General features: G+C 42.0%; 1 protein-coding gene across 1 annotated transcript; it reads right to left on the bottom strand.

Moving 5' to 3' along the window:
• On the bottom strand, positions 1–20,196 carry ikzf1 (IKAROS family zinc finger 1 (Ikaros); the record flags this gene model as incomplete). Its single annotated transcript, XM_080740609.1, is given in 9 exon segments — positions 1–716; positions 1,616–1,750; positions 2,485–2,610; positions 3,179–3,346; positions 6,205–6,477; positions 12,924–13,040; positions 13,766–13,819; positions 19,849–20,092; positions 20,095–20,196. Coding segments are annotated over 9 exon segments (1,935 nt in total).
• Positions 20,197–20,952: the final 756 nt, after the last annotated feature.

The following is a 20,952-nucleotide window of genomic DNA, read 5'->3' on the forward strand; positions in this document are numbered from 1 at the left end:
TCAGACGTAGCGGTGCTCTCCAGCCTCAGACGTAGCCCTACGGTGGCGGTGCTCTCCCCGCGTCATGTGAGAGGAGAATTCGTATCGGTCCTGACTGCGGTGGCCACAGAGGTTACACTCGAAGGGGTCCCTGAAGCCGTGGCAGCCCATGTGAATGGTGTACATGACGTGGTCCAGGAAAAGAATCCGGCAGTGTTCACAGTGGTACGCCCTCACCTGCTCCCCGTCCCCAGTCACCACCTTGAAGCAGCTGGGCTCCATGTCGATGCCGGCCCGCATGGCGTCATACTGCCTCTGGTGCTCCTCCTTGACCTGGGACATCACGCCGTTCCGGACGCCAGAGTTGATGTGGTTCGTCAGGTAGATGAGGCCGGAGGCCCCGCCCCCTCCCAGCTGCCGCTCCTCGTTGTTGCTCTCCGTGTCGGTGGAGTCCTGGCCACTTTGGCTCGGCGACACGTCCTTCTCGCTGGAGGCCGACTTGGACTTGGACAGCAGCAGCAGGTTCTCGGCGGCGCTGTCTTTGGCCGACAGGCCGTCGGGCGGGGGCTTGTGCAGGGAGAACATGGGGCCGACGGCCACGTCCGCCGACGAGACCGGCGAGGTCTGCACCAGGGGCCGCAGCGACTCGGCCCCCAGGTAGCTGATGGCGCTGTTGATGGCCTGGTTGATGACATGGTCCCCTCCCTCAAACGAGAGTTCTGACAGACGCTTTTCACCTGAGGGTCAGAGATGAGAGAGGAGGTTGATGAAGGTCAATAATCACTTTCATCTGCAGTATGTGTCTCATATGTCTCATATGACTGTGACTTTGAGATATTGGTCTTGGTGCCCCTTTTCTACTGTTTCTGTCTTATCTAAATTATAGTTAAAATTACATGTTTTTTCCCCTGTCTGCTTTGATAATAAAGCTTAAAGGAGCTATAGTCAACTTTTTCTTGAAAAACGGATGCTAAAATAAACATAATGTTTCGAAAATATTTTATACAAAAATAAGCTTCATACATGTGTTTCTATTCAAAAATGACCACAAAAAACGTAAAATAATGATAAAATAATCATTTTAGCCATTGTCGGTCCGACACTTTGTTTACATTCTAGTCTATTCTTTGATAGTGTTAGACTAGGATGTAAACAAAGTGTCCGACAATGGCCAAAATGATTATTTTATCATTATTTTACGCTTTTTTAATAGAAACACATATATGAAGCATATTTTTTTATAAATATTTTCAAAACATTATTTTTATTTTAGCATCCGTTATTCAAGAAAAAGTTGACTATAGCTCCTTTAACTTAAAATGTATTTATGTTTTGATCCGTAATAGTGGTAACTGATGAAACACAATGTTGTTTTAAAATACACAAGTTTAACATTGCAAAGAACAAATGAAGGTATAATTGGTTATATATTATATATTTATATATATATATTTATATTTAGTTTCATTAATGCATGCATTCAGCAGAGCCAGAGTGGCAATAGAGTAACGTAATATACTTTACAAGATTATGTCCGTAGTGTGACCTAATGTATACATTTATCATAGGTGCACAGGTTTATTTTCAGCAAAAATAAAAATGTTGGTATGCAGAGGAAGCAGACTTCAGCCCTTACCCACAAACTTCTGTGGCATAGTGCTTTTACGTTTAGCTACATTATTAGCTAGTCTGTCTAGCACCAAGGCTCTGTCAGTTCCCGTCTGGCTTAAGTCTTCCCTCTGTTCATTCTGGTTGCTTTCTTCCTTTACTACTGGAAAGCAAGACAGAAAAGTAGATTTCAGCGTCAAGTATTTTGATCCTTTCAAGAAGGTGAAGTGTTAAAGAGGGCCTTGTTGTACTTATATAGTAACACGTGCCTCTTTCTGCCAAAGCACAGATCTGACTATTCTGCCACATGCAAAGCACTTGGTCTGTAAATGTCGTTTTTAAAACATGTAAAGAACAGGAAGCATTTCATCATTTCTCGGTGCATAGGCAAATTAAGTCTTGAAAAAGTGTGGTGGATTCATTTTGTTTGTTGCTCAGAGCAATTCAAACATTTATAGCTATAATTTGAAAACATAATAACTTCAGTACATGCAGATAGTAGCCTATTAGCCACTTTCAACCTGGCATCCCTATTTTGGGCATGTAATTATAATACGTTTTATCGAAAAATAGCAGATCTACAAGCTGAACAACACATCGCATCGCTGTTTTCAATATTTTCGTCGGACTATAAATTAGGGCTTTACTGGTTTACGGGGAAAAGGTGTCTCTGTGTTCCTGTATTCAATCGGACAAAACGAAAGAAAACAAAATGCTATATTTAATTTGAAAAAAATTACATTAATTGGTTCTGACCTGTCGGAGCGTTTTGTAAATGCAACATTGTGAGCGCGGTGCGCTTTTGAGGCGTGCATAGTGAGCCCTACGCTCAGTGCAAAGTAGGTCATCATCAGTGTGTGTGTGTGTGTGTGGGTGGAGGTGAGCTGAGGCACCGACCTGTGTAGATGCTGTTCTGCAGACCCATGCACTGGAGGTAGTTGTGACAGCGCTCCTTGTGCTCCTCCAGCGAGCTGCGCTGCTTGTAACTCCTCCCACAGTAGGCACACTTGTGGGGTTTTCCAACTGCAAGCAGGTTAGACACATAAGGCAAGGCATGGCGAGGCGAGACAAATTTATTTCAATATTATCAAAGCAATTCAGTGCTTTACACACACATCAGTGAGCACTGCAGAGATATGAAGAAATAACAATAATACACTGTAAAGGCAATTTAACAGTTTGAGTGTAAAAATAATGGACCTGTGTAAGCTAAAGTGAGACACAGGATTTAGCAGTGTAATACTATTACTACTACTACTACTACTACTATTACTACTACTACTACTACTACTACTAATAATAATAATAAGGGTAAGGGTAATAATAATGATAATAATAATATGTGTAATGTTTTGAAAGGACCAAAAACAATTGTAAAGCCAAGGATTTCATCAACAACCTAAACACTTCTGCAAAACAATGCAGCGTGCAAAGTGAGTAAAAAAGTGACACCCTATCTACACCCTATCCACTACTTCCCCATGGTTTCTCCTCCATAACGTAACGGCCCAGTTGTTTAGGCGCTTCGCTCCTACTCTGAGTGTGCTTTGTTTCTATGATGGTGGACCAGGCAGTATACTACTGTACTCACCAGAGTGAGTGCGTAAGTGACCGGAGAGGGCGTCCCTCCGGCGACAGGCGTAGCTGCATAGGTGACATTTGAAGGGCTTCTCCCCTGAGTGCAGCTTGATGTGACGTAGCAGGTTTCCCTTCTGTGTGAACGACGCGCCACACTGGTTGCACTGGAATGGACGTTCACCTGGGGGGCAAAGAGCAGAAGAGAAATATATCGTCACTGTCTGTCGGGCAGAAACCTCGTATCGCCAAGTTTCAAATTTGTACATTTTTTCGCAAAGTAAAGCACTGCTTCATCACACAAGGCCATCGCACAAAAGTAGTGAAAACAGCTGATCTACAGGTGCGAGGCGTTGTGTGCTTGTAGATCGGCTGTTTTCACTAGTTTAAATCATTTTAAAAATGATAAATACAAAACAAACGGTTTTGGACATACAAGGTTTCCACCCGACAACGACGATATACATGTCATTGTAGAGGAGCAGGTGGAACACACATATACAGTACATCTTAGATATTAACCACAGGAACACTAGCGTCCCTATTCTGGGCATGTCATAATAGGTGAACGGACAGAGAAAATAGGTGAACAGTCGCCAGATATCGCTTATTTGGCATTATAGACCTTAAATAAAGTCTCACCTGGTAGTTATAATGTGCTGTTTCACTGAGTTCATAATGAATTATGACCAGCACATATTATTGTTATACACATTTATAACAAGTGTTATAATGCCTGTAGAAGGAGGGGAAAGGAGGGGACCAAGGATAGACCACTAATAATGCAGCAGGTTGTCAAATGCAATTAATGCCCTTGAACCTAAACACACTTAAAGATGTATTTGATATGGAAAATGCATTATGAATACAGACAAATACTGTGGGGAAAGAAATAGGAATGATTGCTCAATGGAACAAGAAATGTTTAAGTTTGTCTGTCTTGATTGACTTTAAAGCTTATTAAGTCTAAATGAATCGGGACTCTCTTACAAGCATAATCATTTAACAGTCTGAACTTTGAACTTTGAGAACAGTTTTTTCCTTATATTAGACAAAAGAGGAAGCCTTACTGACAAGTACAGCCATGTATACAACAGAAAAACCATAGCATGTAACAGCATAAACATTCTACTGACAACAGCATGTAACAACCACAAAAACGTTCTACTGACAATATAGTGTATACGGTAAAAAAAACAGCACACTGCCTTTAGTCTTTATGCTACTGTTGTGTATGCAAGAACGGGCTGCCACTGAGTGAATGTGGGGTCACTGTACTACAAGAACAGGCGGCTAGATGAGGCTAATCCAGTGGACACTGGACCAATCAAATACCCTGGGAGATTCTCACAGCGGACTGACACTCCATTTCTCCGTGCCACCGCCACCCCCAACCCCCAACCCCCCACCCGGGCTCTGGTGCTCTGATCGAACAAGAGCCTTTCAGACTCAGCCTGCCAGCTCCGTAATGCACCATTGCCTAGGTCAATTTGATCTGAAAATCTCATTTTTTCCTCTTCTTCGTCTCTAAAATAAGAGCGGCACATCACAATGCAAATGCAGCCTCATTTGAATAAAGCGAGGGAAACACTTTGTGTTGCGAGCCAGTCTTCCTGATCAGCGCCTCTGGAATAAACCAATATCCATCCTCTCCGTGTGTTGTGGCATTCTGTGAGAACATTTAATGTGGCTTTTTTTCAAAGACCCCCCCCCCCCCCATCTCTATAAAATAAGAGTCACCAGTGAAGCAGCAAAAATATATTTAAAAAAAGGAAACTCATTAAAAATGCATTTCAGGAGCAAAGATTCACCACAGAATATTTTCTATTTAAATAAGAGGCACTTCATTATATCTTTTATTATACATTCTTTTGCATTTACATTAGTCTAGTGTTCCTTTCTTCCATTTTGGGTTTCATTAGTTTCTAAAGCTTGACAGTTAAGTGCCTTTTTCAAAAATGTTCCCCACCACTGGTTTGGGTTCATTACAATAGAATATCAATTTTCAAATTTGAAAAACTTTTAATAGTCAGATAATTGTCATTTCAGGGAGAATCCATTTAATTGCTACCAGCGGATATCCTGCTTTTTGATTAAGGGGCATGTTTTGGGGGACTAAATTCATACCACACCACGATCGGCTACCACTGCTTGTCATGTGATAAATCAAAATCATTTAGAGAACAATCATCATTGCTAATGGCATTCTCAAACACTATTTCACGCACCGCAGAGAGGTCTGTCTATATATACAGCAAATTGCATGGATAGGATGCCAATACAAACTACAAGTCAGTATGGATCTATTGTCAGTCAAAGACTGGTTTAATGAGACCAGTTCACTCTACTTCTGTCTCTAGCTTGAGAGAGTGAACTGTCACAAAGTTTAGGATTGATTCTAAGCAATCCTAAGAAAGCATCACTTTCTGGATTGATCATACACATTACTGTTATGTTGGCGTCACGGCTATGAAGATCTCTGGAAAGTAGGTATGTTAGGTAGCCTATACTTTACTAGTAGGCTACAATATGTGTGTGTTAATGTCAGATCAAGACCCTTTAAAACATTAATGGCGTTAAAAAATATACTTAATCCTAAACCTCACATAAACCTTTTGGTCAATTGGACCTCATAAAAAAAACAAGGAAAACTAAAGCAATGCTTTATACAATGCTTGGGACCTCCTCTAAAACGAGATGGCACATCTCAGGGGGTTAATCCTAATAAAGAAACTTGAATCATCAAACAGCTGCTACACAATAAAATCTTGAGTTCTATTTTAACACTGAGAGTCAAATTAACAGTCAGGATTTTACAGTGTACTGGCATCACCTCTCACCCCCTGTCCCACAGCCTCATTTATATACTCCCTCGTATGACTAGGTCGCTCGGCAAAAACAACTGATTCAAACCAATTGGAAATCAACGGTTCTCTTCGGCGTGTGACGCAGCCGTGCGATGAAGCATGAAGAAGCCTTAACACTCCCTTTAACATTACCAGCAAGTGAACATGGGTGCAAAGGAAGGGGCGATGAGCTTACCAGTGTGGCTTCGCTTGTGCACCATCAGCACATTGGGGCCAATGCAAACTATCCCACAGATATCACACTTGAGCTTCCCGTTGGGCAGGCGGATGCCACCGGCCGAAGAGAAGGCCCTGGTGTCGTGGCCCGCCTGCGAGCCGTTCACTTTGGCCCCCGAGGCGTCAAGCACGCGCAAATCTTCCGCACCACACTCTTCCTCCTCCTCGCCATTCATCTCACAGGTGAGCCCATTCTCCTCATCACTGCGAGCCTCAACTTTAATGTTACAGGCTGAAAAAAGAGGGCAGTGGGCCACTGTTTAGAATACGTGCATGGTTCTGGTATGTAAAGTCATATAGAACTACATGTGACATAAAATAAAATGCTTGACAGGGGTGACTTCATTGGGCACGTACAGTAGGTCTACATATCTATCTATCTATCTATCTCTCTGTCTCTCTCTGTCAGCCTCTCGCTCTCTTTTTCGTTTGGTATGATTGTCTCTGTTCGTTTTCACCTCTTGAACTCATTGCCCTTTTTTGAATGGAGGTTTTAGCTGAAAATGACTTGTCCAAAGTAAAACTTTTACTTCACAACCACACCCATACAGTATGTGCCTATTTGTTTATAATAATGTTTATCCTAACCCTCCCAGGAAATCTGAAACAGTTAGCTGTAACTACTGTAGTCTATAGATACAATCTATTAAAGGTTATATTTAATATTCTGGCTTTGGATTCAGAGCTGTCCCTTAGCATGTCAGCATTAGATCTGTCAAAATAGGAAGAAAAGTGAAACTACCGTAAGTAAATCTGTAGAGGTTTTAGTTTTAAAAGGTTTAGGCAGCCACTCCATAGAAAGCCATTGTGCCCCCTATAGACCAGAACCACAAACAATTATATATTTTGTCTTAATATTCAAATACACTTTGCAAGACCTTGTCCCCACCAGTCAGGTCTTATATAAGTGGTTTTATGTGTTGTTAAATATTGGGTTCAGTGTTAAGGGGTTTTCTAAAAACAAAATACATTTCTTGAGGAGACGAGGGTGATAGCATATCTTAGATGAACACATCAGTGATGGGATGAGGAAACACAGCGAGCATCTCACACATCACGGTTTTGTGAAACAAATGACGGCAAGATAAACAGGAAACAGAGAGACAGGAAACACTGTGAAACTAGGGACGGCAGTGGTATGTATCAGACCAAGCGAGTATGATAAAAACACATGCATGTGACCGTGCGCGCGTACTCTCTCACACACACGCACGCACACACACACACACACACGTGCGCGCGCTCTCACACACACACACACACACACACACACACACACGCACACACACACGCACACACGCACACACGCACACACCTTTTTATTCCCATGTGCACATAGGGGCCTATGAGATCTGATGACAGATTACATTAGAATATGAAAAAAAAGATAAAACACCCCTGATCATTTTAAAGTACAAAAGCGAATGCGTGTGTCACGTCCCTGTTTTCCCACCCGAAGCTGTGTTGCTTTCAGAGGCATTTCACACGTACACCTCAGACTATCGCAAGTCCCACTAAGTACAAGCCTGCGGTTTGCATGTCACGGTGGCAGCCTGATTTCCCCATGCCTCTAGCCCTGTTTGTTCAACCCGAAGAGGAAGAAGTGGAAAGCATGAAACATAGGAATCTATGGAAAAGGGGAAGCTTTAGAAACAAGGGCTGTCTAACAGAAATACCAAGAATTATGGAGAAGTGACATAAAGGGAAGCACAGACAAGGAATTGTAAAACACCCTGTAACTGAAACAACGCTTTTTTTGCAGGAGGCATGTTTTCACCCGACAGACGCAGAGGGAACAAAACTCCCATTATGCATCATTTACTCTGAGAGACAGGGGAAAGTGTGAGTTATACAACTAACATTAATGGCCTTTTTCTTCAGCTTCAAACCACATTTGCATAATGGACATAAGGACAGCCATACCAGCACAAAATGTTTAGACTTTTAGGTTTGTTGCCAAACAAATAAGTGTTTAACCTGTCTAATGACTGCTGCAATCTTTAGACTGTTTTTCATGTCATCCTGCTGAGGGATTGTACACAGTGGGATGTTCAGAAATAACTTGTGTTACAAAGTATTCAGGTATTGCCGATGAACACTAATAAATAAATAAAATGTAAAACAATGTCAGTCTAACCTCCATTCAGAAGTGGATGGAGTTCAACGTAAGAATAAAACCTTTAGTTATGGCCAGAGGAACTCATGTACTATATTACAAAATATGTCAAAATAGTCTATCTTTCAAACACATGGCATATTTTAACTTTAAGCAATCTCAATTCCACCAAAGTCCAAATTCCTTCACATCTTTGCCTTAGGTTTCTACACCTCCAATCATGAAAGGGCCATACATAGGAAACACTGCTGCATACACTGTTCATTAACTTAAAGTCCTTTGTTAAATTAAGACTTAACATTTTAGTCTCTTTAGACTGAATGGGCTGCAACGACGTTGTCTGTGTTGATGGTCCAGTAGTGTTGCCATTTTGACAAACATACTGCCAGACTATCACATCCACAATCATTAAATGCTAGAGAGAGGCTGTAATACTGCCTGGTAAAAGTTGAGAACAGGAAGCTGCTCTTCAGACCGGAAGGGTATTTGACCAATCATGATGTGCTTTAAAATATCTTTGAAATACATCTGCAGTGCACCTTCCTAGATAGGCTTTGACTCATTTGGTTTCCAGTACGAGTTATTCGCGCATCTGTACAGGTGAAGTGGAAGAGGAGAGAGCTTCTTAAGTACAGACTGTCAGGTGGAAGCATTTGAAATTTGTGGGAGTCAACGCGTCTGTGCCTTTGACCCTCATGACTAACAGCGGGCTGAATACAGACCCAGCTGAATACAGCCTCTGACCCTTGTGCGACAGAGAGAACCATGACTACCAGGCTGCAGCTTCTCAGGGATAAGGGGAAGTTGTGACTAAATTGGGAATAGGAAGAAGAGCTTTTACTTTATGTCATATTTATCGTGGTCGCACATCCTGATTTACACGTTTTGGGAAGCAGGTGTCAGAACAAAAAGAGGACAAACAGAACGACTGCAGTAAAAACATCTGTCACTTGATTCACGTCTAACCGTCGTCAGATTAGAAATGAGACAACAGGGATTAACCATGTGTGATACTTGATTCCCGTCTACACTGTCGCCAGAATAGAAATGAGACCACTGGGATTAATCTGTGTGACACCTTCTACACAGACAGATCCTGAGATAACAATGCAAATGTAGCCTAAATGTATGCCAAGCACTTACTGTAAGAGTCTGCTACTCAGGTTTAGATAGAGAATATGAAGAAAGGTTTGTTAACTCTTGCACCTACTGTGGAAGTAAAAGGGTGCCTGCTGGAGGTTCCTGTTAAAGGCTTGTGCCGCTCTCACTGCCTGAAAATAGCCCAGTGTGCAAGGCTGTGGAACCGCATGTGCTGAAAACCACGCTAACGACACTCGACAACAGGAACAGCAAAAACATGGCTTACTTTTCCCTCATGCGATTTTAAAAGAGAATGCTTGCATCATCCACGCCTGTTTTGGAAATGGCTTGTCCCTGAAATACGTAGAACTGGAGCCTTATGCTTCATTCAAAGTGAAAGAGAAAACGAGTCACTGTGGCTTTTTTGGTGATGGATTTTTTTCCTAATGAGTCAGGTCAATAATTGACCTCAAGTATGAATTATTTTGTGCCATGGCCCCTATCAGATGGGCCATATCAGACAAGACTATACTTTGTTGTTATGACCAATAGCAAAATATAGCCAGTCTACATGCCTCACAAGGTGTTGTGAGCTGGTAGATCTGTTATATTTTATTTAAGCTATGGAATTATGAGGAAAGAAACTGATATAGCAAAGTCCTTCTATAGTCTATGTGCTTACATTTAGACTGGATGCTCCAATATTAGAATTGTTACTTGGTGGACGTATGATGTGCAAAGAAAGTCATCCCGGCCTAGCATATTGATTTAGGACAGTGCAAAAAACACAAACACAACCTGGGTTTGAGGTCTTGAGCTTTCAAAACTCTGTGGTTGTACGTCCCATATATAGTCATCCTGCATGTGCCCTAGTACTACTATATATACTAGTCACTTCCCTTACGTCTATTTCTTTCTCGCTCGCTGTCTCTTTTCTCTCTCGCCTTCTCTCTTTCTCTGTTATTCTCTTTTCCACAGTCTCTCTATCTCAAAGCAGTCAAATTTATCATGTCAATGAAATCATCATTTCAGTGGAAAACACAACACAACACAACACAACACAACACAACACAACACACATGCATGCACACACACACACACACACACACACACACACACACACACACACACACACACACACACACACACACACACACACACACACAGAAAAACAAACACACAATCAACACCAATAGCAACTCTTCCCTTTTTCTTTCTCAAATTACTTTTAACACATACTGAATGTCCTCAGCCTCAACGAACACAGAGCAAACACATGACGCGTTTGGCTCTCAACTGTTTCCCATTTAGCTCCACGTCGTGATAAGAAATGTCTATCTGTCGCCTATGACAGTGGTTCTCAAGCCTTTTCATGTCAAAGACCCCCAAAGATGTATACGTGTTTGGCCGTGGATGCCCATCTGTATATATTTTGAGCCAGGGACCTCAAAAGATGTTTTTGAAAATAGCAGAGCTTGTAGATTTCAAATAGCCGATGTAGGGTCAATTGGTTTATGCTATATTTGTAACTAATTTAGCTGGGGATCCCTGGAACACCCTCAAGGATCCCTGTTGGTCCCCGGAAACCACTTTAAGAACCACTGGACTATGAGACAAAGCCCATGGCAGAAAAGCTGTTTTCAGAAAAAGGAAACAGTCAGTGTGCTCGGAAGTATAAAAACAAAAGTGTGACGAAGGTGTTCTTTGGTGGGGGACAGAAAACTTGTAACAAAGGAAAAGAAACCAAGGCACTCTTCCAGTAAAACATAAAAGCCTTTATTATTAGTTGGCTAATTCATATTGGAATGCTTGAAACTGGGATAACCCATGCATAGCGGCCTACACAGGATGTAGGCCGCTACATGTGGGTTATCCCAGTTTTAATCATTCCAATAGGAATTAGCCATCTAATAATAAAGAAAGGTTGTTTTATTATGAACTCTGGACTGACTTGCAGCTCCTCAGCCACCTCTGGTAGGGCTACTCTCACTGACCAAGTGCATTGAATTATTTACAGTCACAGTTGTACTGGACACCATCACAACAGCTCTGTGTGAGTGTGGTGAGCTGGTGTGTGCTAAACAGTACCAGAGTTGTAGGGTTAAACAAGTGACTGTGTGTAGTTCTATATCTGTGTGTGTGTGTGTGTGTGTGTGTGTGTGTGTGTGTGTGTGTGTGTGTGTGTGTGTGTGTGTGTGTGTGTGTGTGTGTGTGTGTGTGTGTGTGTGTGTGTGTGTATGTGTGTGTGTGTGTGTGTGGTGCTTGTGTGCGTGCTTGCGTGCGTGCGTGTGTGAGCGCGCAGGTGTGTGACCTATGTGGTGTAGTGATGTGACGTGATGTGCCGATCTGCGATCTGTGAGCTTGGCCCTGTTCCTGAACTCTTTATCTCCTGGAGTGTTGAAACTGTCTCTTCTTAGGAAACTCTTACACATCCTATTTCAGTTTCCTCTAACATCTTATTACTTCGCTTCAAAATCCTACACAACAATATCCATAGTGTTCATTTAACCAAGTTTAAAGATACATTAACACTGGGTTTTGCTGTTGTACCCTATAATCTTTGCCTTTATCTGGACATGGTGTAAAAACACACTGAATGGATTAATTTTACATGAAAATCTTTGTCATACATAAAAGGAGCAGATGTAGTCCTTTTTTTACAGTGGTGGCTCTACTGGTGGCGGTTAATAAATGTGTTTTTGCAGCTCAGATGGCATGCATAAAAAAATTAAAAACATGAACAATAACTACTTAACAGTACATCATGTCTGATTCATCCTGTTGTCGTGTAAAACTGAGGGGCTTTTGCCAACATTATGTGGTATCATGGCATGACATGTATTCCAAGAATTATTATAAATTGTCTGCTACTGATGACCCCATGCCATGATATTCCCTGGTTTATTGCTCACTCACTCAAATCAAGGCCACATTAGCTATTCATTAAGATTCTGTTTATTAATAACATGCCATGGATCAAAGAGATTTCTTTTTTTCCCCTACATTTTCCTGCCAATGACCTAAATGCTCTTCTGTGCAGCTGTAAATTAACTTTTCCTGTTTAACTGGATAGCATATCTCCCAGTGGATGTGCATGGGATTAAGCCATTAAAACTCTTAAGGGGCTGTGCTTTTGATATTGCTATTACTCTCTCAATTAGCCATTTTACTCTGATTTGGACATAAAATAAAATATAGTATTTTTTGTTTCAGGTATGCTTTGTCGGAATAGTTTATTTTCTTTGCATTGCTAGATTCCACTCCACATGATTAGTTGTACAATAATAAGAAATAATAGTAATATATCCCCAGAATATCAATAGTTAAATCTAGCATTATTCCTTTCATCTTGTTCTAATTGCTTTGTTACTTTATTCTCATCAGAGCTTTAATAAGGTTTTCAGTAGATTGTCAGATTGAGTGCAAGTATTTGTAATTAATGACAAAAGCATGGACAGACACCGTGAGACGCTCACTCATACCTTTCACTTCACCTCTGTTGTTCTGCTGGTGAGTGGAAGAGGCTGACAGGTCCTCTGGGACAGCCATGGGCTCCTCGGCCTCCTCGGACAAATCATTGGAAGGGGGACTGTCTCTGCCTGCTGAAGGAGGCACACACACACACACACACCACACATCACAAACCATGGAACTACTCCAAGATAGGGCATTCACCAAATATTCCAAATATTCGAATATTCGAATATCAAAGTCACTATTCGACGTTGTTCACCGAAGTCGAATATTCGCTTATTTTTATTTTTTCATTGTTTTCTCTTTAAAAAATATATAGTTTATAAAGCTTGGCTAGATAGGAAGTCATAAGAATGAGTTGTCAATGGTTCTCAAACCTTTTTAGGCCGTGACCCCCAAAATAAACACATTTGAACTGGGGACCCCCACCCTGACAAGCACTTGGAATTGTAGGTATTACATTTAATGTGACTCGGTTCCGCAGATAAATATTGTGAAAATAGTAGATCTACATGCTCACAACGCCTCGCAATGCGAGGCGTTGTGAGCATGTAGATCTGCTATTTTCACAATGTCCGCCTCTTGCTTACTTAATATTTGACAGTTTGTCCAGTCCTGTCGAATATTCAACTATTCGAATACTTTGAGGTCGAATAATTCAAATACTAAAAATCACTATTCGCGAATGCCCTACCCCAAGAGCAACAATTTACCCTTGCAGGTCCTTTCTTGTTGTGTGTCTCATTCAGGAGAAGCTAAATGACCTCAGGGTTGCTGGCAGTAGTTTTAAGACTATTGTTAATTTACCGTGGTGTCTAAGGCTCAATCATGTAGTCGGCGGTCGTTTTACCTGGCATCTGGGACATTTCATGGGTCTCCTCCGTCTCCATTCGATGCAGGTACTCTAATAGGAGAGAGATGGAGGAGATGTAGATGCGTGTAAGTTTAATCAAAAAGCAAGGCTGGCGAAACATTATAAAAAAGCGAGAGCAGAGTAAAAGGGTGTACTTTCTCTGCGTGACTCTTGTCACCCCGGCAAGATCGGTCTTGTCACCACCGCAGACAACACCGTTGTCCTCCACGCTACATTACAAAGAATTACAGACATTTTCATTACGAGTCGGACAGAGAGACCACGGGCAAGGAGAGAGTGGCTTGGGGGGCTGTCTGACGGGGCCCGCTGGTGGCAGGAGCTGCTGGGAATGGGCTTTCAGAGCACATTTGTTATTTATTGTTAATTTCCTGCCACGTAATCATCCAAAAATGCAAACTGACTGCCGCAAAATTAAGCAGAAAATTAACTGGCCCCCAGGTCACAGAGGATGCGGGCGTTCGCCGTGCCCAGCTGATCGCGCGCTCGTGTTCTCTCTAATTTACTGAGCATGCATCGCTGAGCCCGCGGCCTGAGCACAGATGCGTATAGAGGAGCCACAATCAGAGACAGAGAGAAAGAAAGAGAGAGAGGAGATAAGGCAAAGAGAGAGAGAGAGAGAGAGAGAGAGAGAGAGAGAGAGACAGACAGACAGAGAGAGAGAGAGAGAGAGACAGAGAGAGAGACAGAGAGAGAGAGAGAGAGAGAGGGAAAGATACTGGACCACGCAGACAGCGAGAACGCTGAAAAGCATAGAGGCAGACAGGAAGAGGAGGCCACAGAGAGTCAGGATTGAGCTGAACTGCCTGCAATACCTGCTGTATTGTATGTGCATGTGACAATAAACACCTTGGACTTTGAAGGGGGATGCGGGTGACGACGGAGACTAGGGCAGTGAAACAATAACTTTCAAATAATGATAATACTAAACACTTTTTTCTGATTTATTTGTATAATTTATTGATTTGTTTCCCCAGGACGAAGGGGCGATTGAGCCAGGGCCTGAATATGTGAGAAGTCACCAGTGCACGTGGCCCCATTAATAATGGATGGCCCTGGAGCCTGCAGCAGATGGGCTCCACCACTTCAAGAAGCCCTCGGCGGGGCCGCTGCCCGCTCCAAGCAGCCACACAGGGAGAAGTGAAGCTCCTGAAAATAGCGAAACGAGCCCTAGGGAGAAGGGGAACCTAGGCCTTCCTGTTTTGCTGACAGATGGCTCCACACACTTGGAACAAATAGTGGGAAGCAACGGGCCGTTCTGTCGCAATGCATGATGTTTCTTGCGGGCTATAGCAACTTAAGTCAGGAGTTTGACAGCGCCACACACCCAGGACCCAGGGGTGTCGCACCAAATGCTGGGCCCTGGGTACAAGGATTCACTGCGGGACCCCCATTTAACCCATTTAGACTGGTAACGCATTATTACGCGTTATTCTGTGCTTTAACTATTGAAAAATAGCAGATTACAAGCTCACAGCGCAGCACCAAGTGCCACGCTGCAAGCTTGTAGATCTGCTATTTTTGAAAAATCTTGAAAAGTTGTGCAAGTCTTTGAATATTTCAAATCCTTCTAAGGTTGTTTGAAAAACCTATGTTTCTCATCTCAAAATATTTAGTTCCAGGGACCCCCCAGAAGCAACATTTTAGTTACAAATATTTGCTTAAAAAATAGGCCTACATATATTCAAAGATTTGCACACATTTTCACAACTTTTCAAAAATAGCAGATCTAAAAGCTTGCAGCACGGCACTCTGTGCCGCACTGTGAGCTTGTATATCTGCTATTTTTCAATAGCTAAATAATTAAGGCCCTTCCACCTTGGGCCCTAGTAACTCAGCCCAACTTTTCCTCCCCTTGTGACGCCCCTGCCAGGACCCAAAGCGTATGAGGCGGGGGTTCAGAGGTCACTGACGCAGATGATTTGTTCAGGAGAGCCTTGCGTGATGCCGCGCTGAACCGAGAGACGGTGTTCCACCACTCTTAAACATCTGGAGTTTGGAGGTTGTGGGGGGGGGGGGGGGGGGTGTATTCTCCGGTGCCTTTTTTTCTGGGCAGATGGTAAGAAGGGGAAATACGGAGGTGTCGGCAGGGTGCTTTGACAGCGCCGGTGAAAAATAAATTCCTATATTCTGTCCACTTGTGTAGGCATGTGGAGATTAATGCCTGTGTGTGTCGCTCCGTGAAAATAGCTGGTCTAAGCTCACAACGTGTCGTGTGGCGCTGTGTTGTTGTGAGCTTGTAGATCGGCTATTCTTGGCGCGTGACACCAGCCAGCACACAACTTAATAAATCTCCCTCAGGGAATGCAAAGAAACTTCCAGGCAGTAGTTTTGTCAAGTAACACTTGTTTTCTCCCTATTTATCTTGAAGAAGTCACTATTTAGATAAGTCTTTATCATTTCTTTTGGATCCCAAAAGAAATACCCATAAAAGGAAATTCTGGTGTTCCTAAAATCTGAATTCCTGAACTTGTCAGATACAAGAAAATCCAGTTTATTAATGCAATCCTCTGACAGCGGTCGATAGATGCTTGTTTTTCTTTGTTTTGTTTGTCTGTTTTAAACTGATTGAAATCCTCCATAATGTTTAAACTTTTTTATTTCATTGACGAGGGTATGGACGTGCGCCAGAAGGAGATGTGTCAGCAAGGGGTCTGAGAGTGGTGCATGCTCACTGGGGGGCAGGTGGAACCTGCTCTGCACACAGTGCACTAAGCCAGTGTTTCTCAACCTGTGGGTCCCCAAATTATTTTGGGGGGTCCTCAGATGATTAACTTTAATGTGCAACATTGTTTTCTCTCTCAAAAGTAAACAAACCAACATAAAGTTTAAGTGTATAGACTAGAGGGTATCTGCACATTTCTAAAGTGAAAATTTAAGGACTTTTTAATACCTCTAAAATGACAAATTAAACATTGGCCAAATTGTCAAATATTAGAAGCAGAAATTGTGAAAATAGCCGATCTACATGCATTTTGGGGGACGCTGCCTGAAAAGGTTGAGAACCACTGCACTGAGCAAGCAGAGAGAGTGACGCACTGAAGGACTGGAAAACTTTTGGTTTGAGTCCACCAAGTGAGGAGAGACAGGAAGAGGCTTGTGGGTTAGCGTGTTGCTTGCGCGCGTGTGTGTGTGTGTGTGTGTGTGCGTGCGTGCGTGCGTGCGTGTGTGTGCATGTGCGATCGTGTGTCTGCGTGTGCGTGCATGCAACCGTGTGTGTGTGCCTACGTGCGTGTGTGTGTGAGTGTGAATGCGAATGTGTGATGTTTGTTGGGTGGATGGTGGATGGTGGGGGGTGGCGGGGGGGGGGGGGCTGGTGGTGAGGGGGTTTAGAGGCGTCTGCTGAGTTCAGGTTGCAAACCAAAGGGTTTGCACCAGGGAGCAGGGTGGAGATGAGAAACAGTCAAACCGTTAACAGATACTATGTGTGTGTGTGTGTGTGTGTGTGGGGGGGGGGGGGCCACACCAGCCAAACTTTGGATCCTACAAAGAAAAGTGCACAGAGTGGGGTGCGCGTGCACGTGGTGCATATTTAGGGAGGCAAAGTAGTGTGAATGGTGAATACATGAGCCGTTGCTGATGAACGAACGCGGTAATTAACGGGGAAAATAAACGGCGACAGAAAACAGCACAAAGCCTTCAGTAAATTAATTACGATCATGAGGTTGCCTTGTTGTTGTGGAACACCGGCTAAAGGGTGTCTAATTTTTGAATTAGTTTTCTATTACAAAATTAATTATACGCAGCAATGCCCTGAGCGTTGATTTGACTCTGAGAGTGTCAAAATTACACTCTCAGAGATAAATTAACACTCAAGATTCTATAGCTGGAAAAGAGGGGAAACCACAAATCAAGGTATTTATATAGTTTGACATTGTCTTTCCTATTTGAAAACATGAAAGCTTCAAAAATGTTCAGGTAGATTATAGATGTAATTGAACACATAGACTAAAGTATATAATAGGATTACATTAAATATTTCTCATTATATAATTGATTCAAGTAAAGTGCTGTTTCAGAATGTGATTACATATTGATCACATGGGACATGTGCTTGATAGCCCTAACAATGACCTTATTATAGTCACAAGTATATAATAAAAAATTACATGTCACAAGTTGTAGGATATTAACTTTTCGTTGTTTAAATAGTCATGAATGTGATATGAATTTCACATGTTTAAAGTAAACTTGTACTGGCAAAGCCGTCAAATAAATCCCATCAGTTTATGAGAAATAAATCTGTGGGTTTCCGGATTAGGGAAAAAGACATTGTCCTACAGTTGCATGTAATGTGATGCATGGTCACCTTTGTTCAATTGCAGATAAATATGCATATTGGAAGATTCTCATCAGTAATTCATGAAATTTGCAGGGCAAAGTAGGTAGTGTTACTGAGATGATGTGCTGTGGGGAGCCTATTGTGGGGGGGTTGGGGTTCAGAGAGGGAAAGGTGCATTGAAAAGAAGTTTCCTTCATTTACATCTTGACACACTTCACTACTCTGGTATTCAGAGTGAGCAATCATTTTAATAACTGTCTTCCTCTGCCCCCGCCTAGTTCTGTTTCTACTGACAAGAAAGATGATGTATCTGCTGACATCCTGGAGACCTCGTTCAAATTGAGAAACAAAAAAGAAAAGGGAAAAAAAACGGGGGGAAATATCCCAGGTTTTTCTTTCTTTCGTTTTGATGGACTAAAGCTCATTTCAAGTTTTAAGTGAGTCTGAGAAGTATTTTTTTAGTCATAAGTCAAGGGAGATTACAAGACTAGCTCTGAACTTCCCTTAAATGTTGGGAAGTGCTGGAAAATAAAACTTCACGTAAAAATAAAAATCTATTATATTTTATTATTCTATTAAACATGTGAATTTGAATAGAACCCAAACAGAGTGAATAAAAAAAACGTAGGCTACATCTCCAAACCATCAGTCTAAATAGTAAATAGTTTATTAATACTTAGTCAATAATAGGTCTAATGTTCAATCACTATTTTGTGAATAGAATTGAACTTCATCAGAAACCTTTATAGGCACTTTAAAAGTTTTTTTTTTTAGAGCAGAAAGTCCTGAGTGACTTTATTTCCTCAAGTGTCAGAATGATGAGCCCATTACAGGGTTATGAGTGTGTCGATAATGAAAGATCCCCATTCGCTGTCAGCAGCCTGATATAAAAAGTTTCATAAGTGCCTGCCTTACAAACATATTTTTGCTCGGTTCATCAACAGTCATCAGTAATGACAGAGTGAAATGTGAACATATGAACGCATATCTGTTCACTTGACATGGTAATATAATAAAAAATAAAATATTGTCAACGATTAATTTGAGAGGGTTTTAAACAACATTATTCCGCGATGTTATTTCCTGTTTGAAGCGGTGTTAAAATATCTTCACGCAACCTTTTTAGTTTTGTTTTAGATATGCGTAACGTATTTAAAACAACTTAAGAGATTTAAATGTAAGACAGATCCGTTAAATTAGCTAATTATGAAAACCTGTCTAACTTTCTCCACTTCAGTTATAGCCTACGCTGTCTACTTGGAGTGCGCGCATCAGTTGCAACAGGTGCAAACCAAACTATTTAGAAGGGAACATTTTTGTCAAAGAACAAAAAACGAAACAAATGTCTTAGGCATTGTAGCCTATTATATGTGCTTGTTTAGGCAAATGTGTTAAAATGTGGACAAATGAATAAAATTGGCTGAGAAATTATGGAAATCCCTTCAAATTTACGCATGGGAAATTTAAACATTCCACAAATTTTCCATAAAATGTGGACTATAGTCGGAGAAAATGTGAAATAATTGAATCAGTCATTCTCTACAAACTTTCAGAGCCGTTACACAAGGACCATCATAGAGACAGTTACGCGTGGCCGTCAGGATCTGATGCTACAGGCGCACCTGAAACTAAGGACAGCGTTTTCCAGTCAGGTGAAGTCAGGTCCCTAGAAGTTCTTAAATAAAAACGCACAAATTCTCCTCCTTTCCTAACACAGACTGTTTTTTTAGATCGGTGACCAGTCGAAAAACACGGTGGTTAGTTAGTTGGTTTACGGTACCTGCTATTCCTTGAGTTTGCAATATGAAGTTCTTCCAACTCTCCCCAGCTCCATGTGCAGAAGTTCTCAGCGCCGCGGCAGCCCCATGGAACTCTGCCCTCGGTCCCTCCCCTCTCCACTGCACTTCCTCGTTCCAGCCCAACATCATGTCTCTGACTCTGTGCTGCTCAACTGAGGAGGCATCTTTTTGCTTTGCTTTTATCCAGAGGCCGAGGCTGCTCGGGGAGTCGACGAGGCACCAGCCCTTGGCACTTGCTTTGTGCCGTGCCAATAAAAGCTGACACCCAGCAGACCATTACTGGCAGCCATGCATGAGATGGGATGAGGCGGCGCGGGAGAGTGGACCATTCATTGTTTATTTATTTATTTCTCACAGTATATTGGGATGGTTTGGGACTCCTCACTTGCATATGGGCAAACCCCCACCTGTTCTGGCACACTCCATGAAATTAAAACAACTGGTTTTGTTCCTATCCTCCTATGTAATTACATTCTCTCTTTTTCTTTCCTTTTCTTTTTTGTGTGCACCATAATAAAGAAGAATGCTTCTTCCAAATTACTTTGACACTTTCCCTCTTTACAGTAGGTCCATGTAGTAAAACAAAAAAAACAAAAAAACAAAAACAACTCTTAGTTGTCCGGCAGTGATTTCAGAGTGTACAACGCTCTTATGAGCTTTGTTTTGGGATGCTCATGCACTGGTCCCATCCTTGGTGTACTAGGCTAGGCCCTGATCTAATGTTTTAGGAAAGTATATGTTACAATACTGTTGAAGTGCCCTATTTTGGTGTTAAATACAGTAGGCTATACAAACTAAATACAAATCCATTTAATCATGAAATACACAAGTGTTCATTGAGTGCAAATCAGCCATCTATGGACAAAGCTGATGACTTTCCATATACAGTATCTCTACAAGCAACACATCATGTAAGCAGCTAAGCATGACTTTAGAGTAGCAGGTTTTGCCCACCTCCCATGCAGCTCTCATCATTCATCCTGTGTGATGTACAAGAGCCGTGCACCGTGGGGCGACATAAGCGGCAGCATGTTGGTGTATTGGGGTCTTTTAAATTGTTTATTGGCTACTTTTCAATTTCCTTC

This window comes from Nannobrachium achirus (assembly GCF_963921795.1).
Source record: "Nannobrachium achirus genome assembly, chromosome: 13".
Taxonomy (NCBI): Eukaryota; Metazoa; Chordata; class Actinopteri; order Myctophiformes; family Myctophidae; genus Nannobrachium; species Nannobrachium achirus.